Source organism: Mizuhopecten yessoensis, unplaced genomic scaffold, assembly GCF_002113885.1.
Source record: "Mizuhopecten yessoensis strain PY_sf001 unplaced genomic scaffold, ASM211388v2 scaffold1359, whole genome shotgun sequence".
Taxonomy (NCBI): Eukaryota; Metazoa; Mollusca; class Bivalvia; order Pectinida; family Pectinidae; genus Mizuhopecten; species Mizuhopecten yessoensis.
In genome coordinates this window covers 368,780-369,505 of record NW_018404007.1, presented here as the reverse complement: position 1 = coordinate 369,505, position 726 = coordinate 368,780, and the positions used below count along the sequence as shown (strand labels likewise).

The window sequence follows — 726 nt, the reverse complement described above, 5'->3', positions numbered from 1 at the left end:
CCTACCTTAGCTCCCATATGTGTCATTTTGAGTTGGTCCTTTTTGTCGTCCAGTAACAATGGCTCCAGCTGGGTGATGATGTATCTTGCTATAAACAGAACATCTGTCTGGTTAGCCAGTTTCTCCAGTAGTTTCTGACACAGAGCAAGACAATCAGCCGCTGATGTTGATTTCACTTCCTCTAGAACCTGTCAAACGAAACATCCAAAATTAGGCTTAAATTAAAGTACAAAGCAGCTAAGATGTTGTAACATCCTCTTTGAGTCTTCTGGCTTGTTATTGCCTGTTATAAACACCTAACATCGTCTTTAGTGTCTGTCTTATTATTGCCTGTTATAAACACCTAACATTGGCTTTAGTGTCTGCCTTGTTATTGCTTGTTATAAACACCTAACATTGTCTTTAGTGTCTGCCTTGTTATTGCCTGTTATAAACACCTAACAGTGTCTTTAGTGTCTGGCTTGTTATTGCTTGTTATAAACACCTGACATTGTCTTTAGTACCTGGCTTGTTATAAACACCTAACATTGTCTTTAGTGTCTGGCTTGTTATTGCCTGTTATAAACCTTTCACATTGTCTTTAGTGTCTGGCTTGTTATTGCCTGTTATAAACACCTAACATTGTCTTTAGTGTCTGGCTTGTTATTGCTTTTTATAAACCTTTCACATTGTCTTTAGTACCTGGCTTGTTATTGCTTGTTATAAACACCTAACATTGTCTTTAGC

General features: G+C 37.6%; 1 protein-coding gene across 1 annotated transcript in view; it reads right to left on the bottom strand.

The window, feature by feature from the left end:
• The window catches only part of LOC110460149 (zinc finger FYVE domain-containing protein 26-like), a 64,544-nt gene that overhangs the window by 19,555 nt on the left and 44,263 nt on the right, over positions 1-726 (bottom strand). Inside the window, exon 24 of the mRNA XM_021512891.1 lies at positions 6-188. Coding sequence (XP_021368566.1) covers positions 6-188 — 183 coding nt within the window. The remainder of the gene's footprint in view (positions 1-5; positions 189-726) is intronic.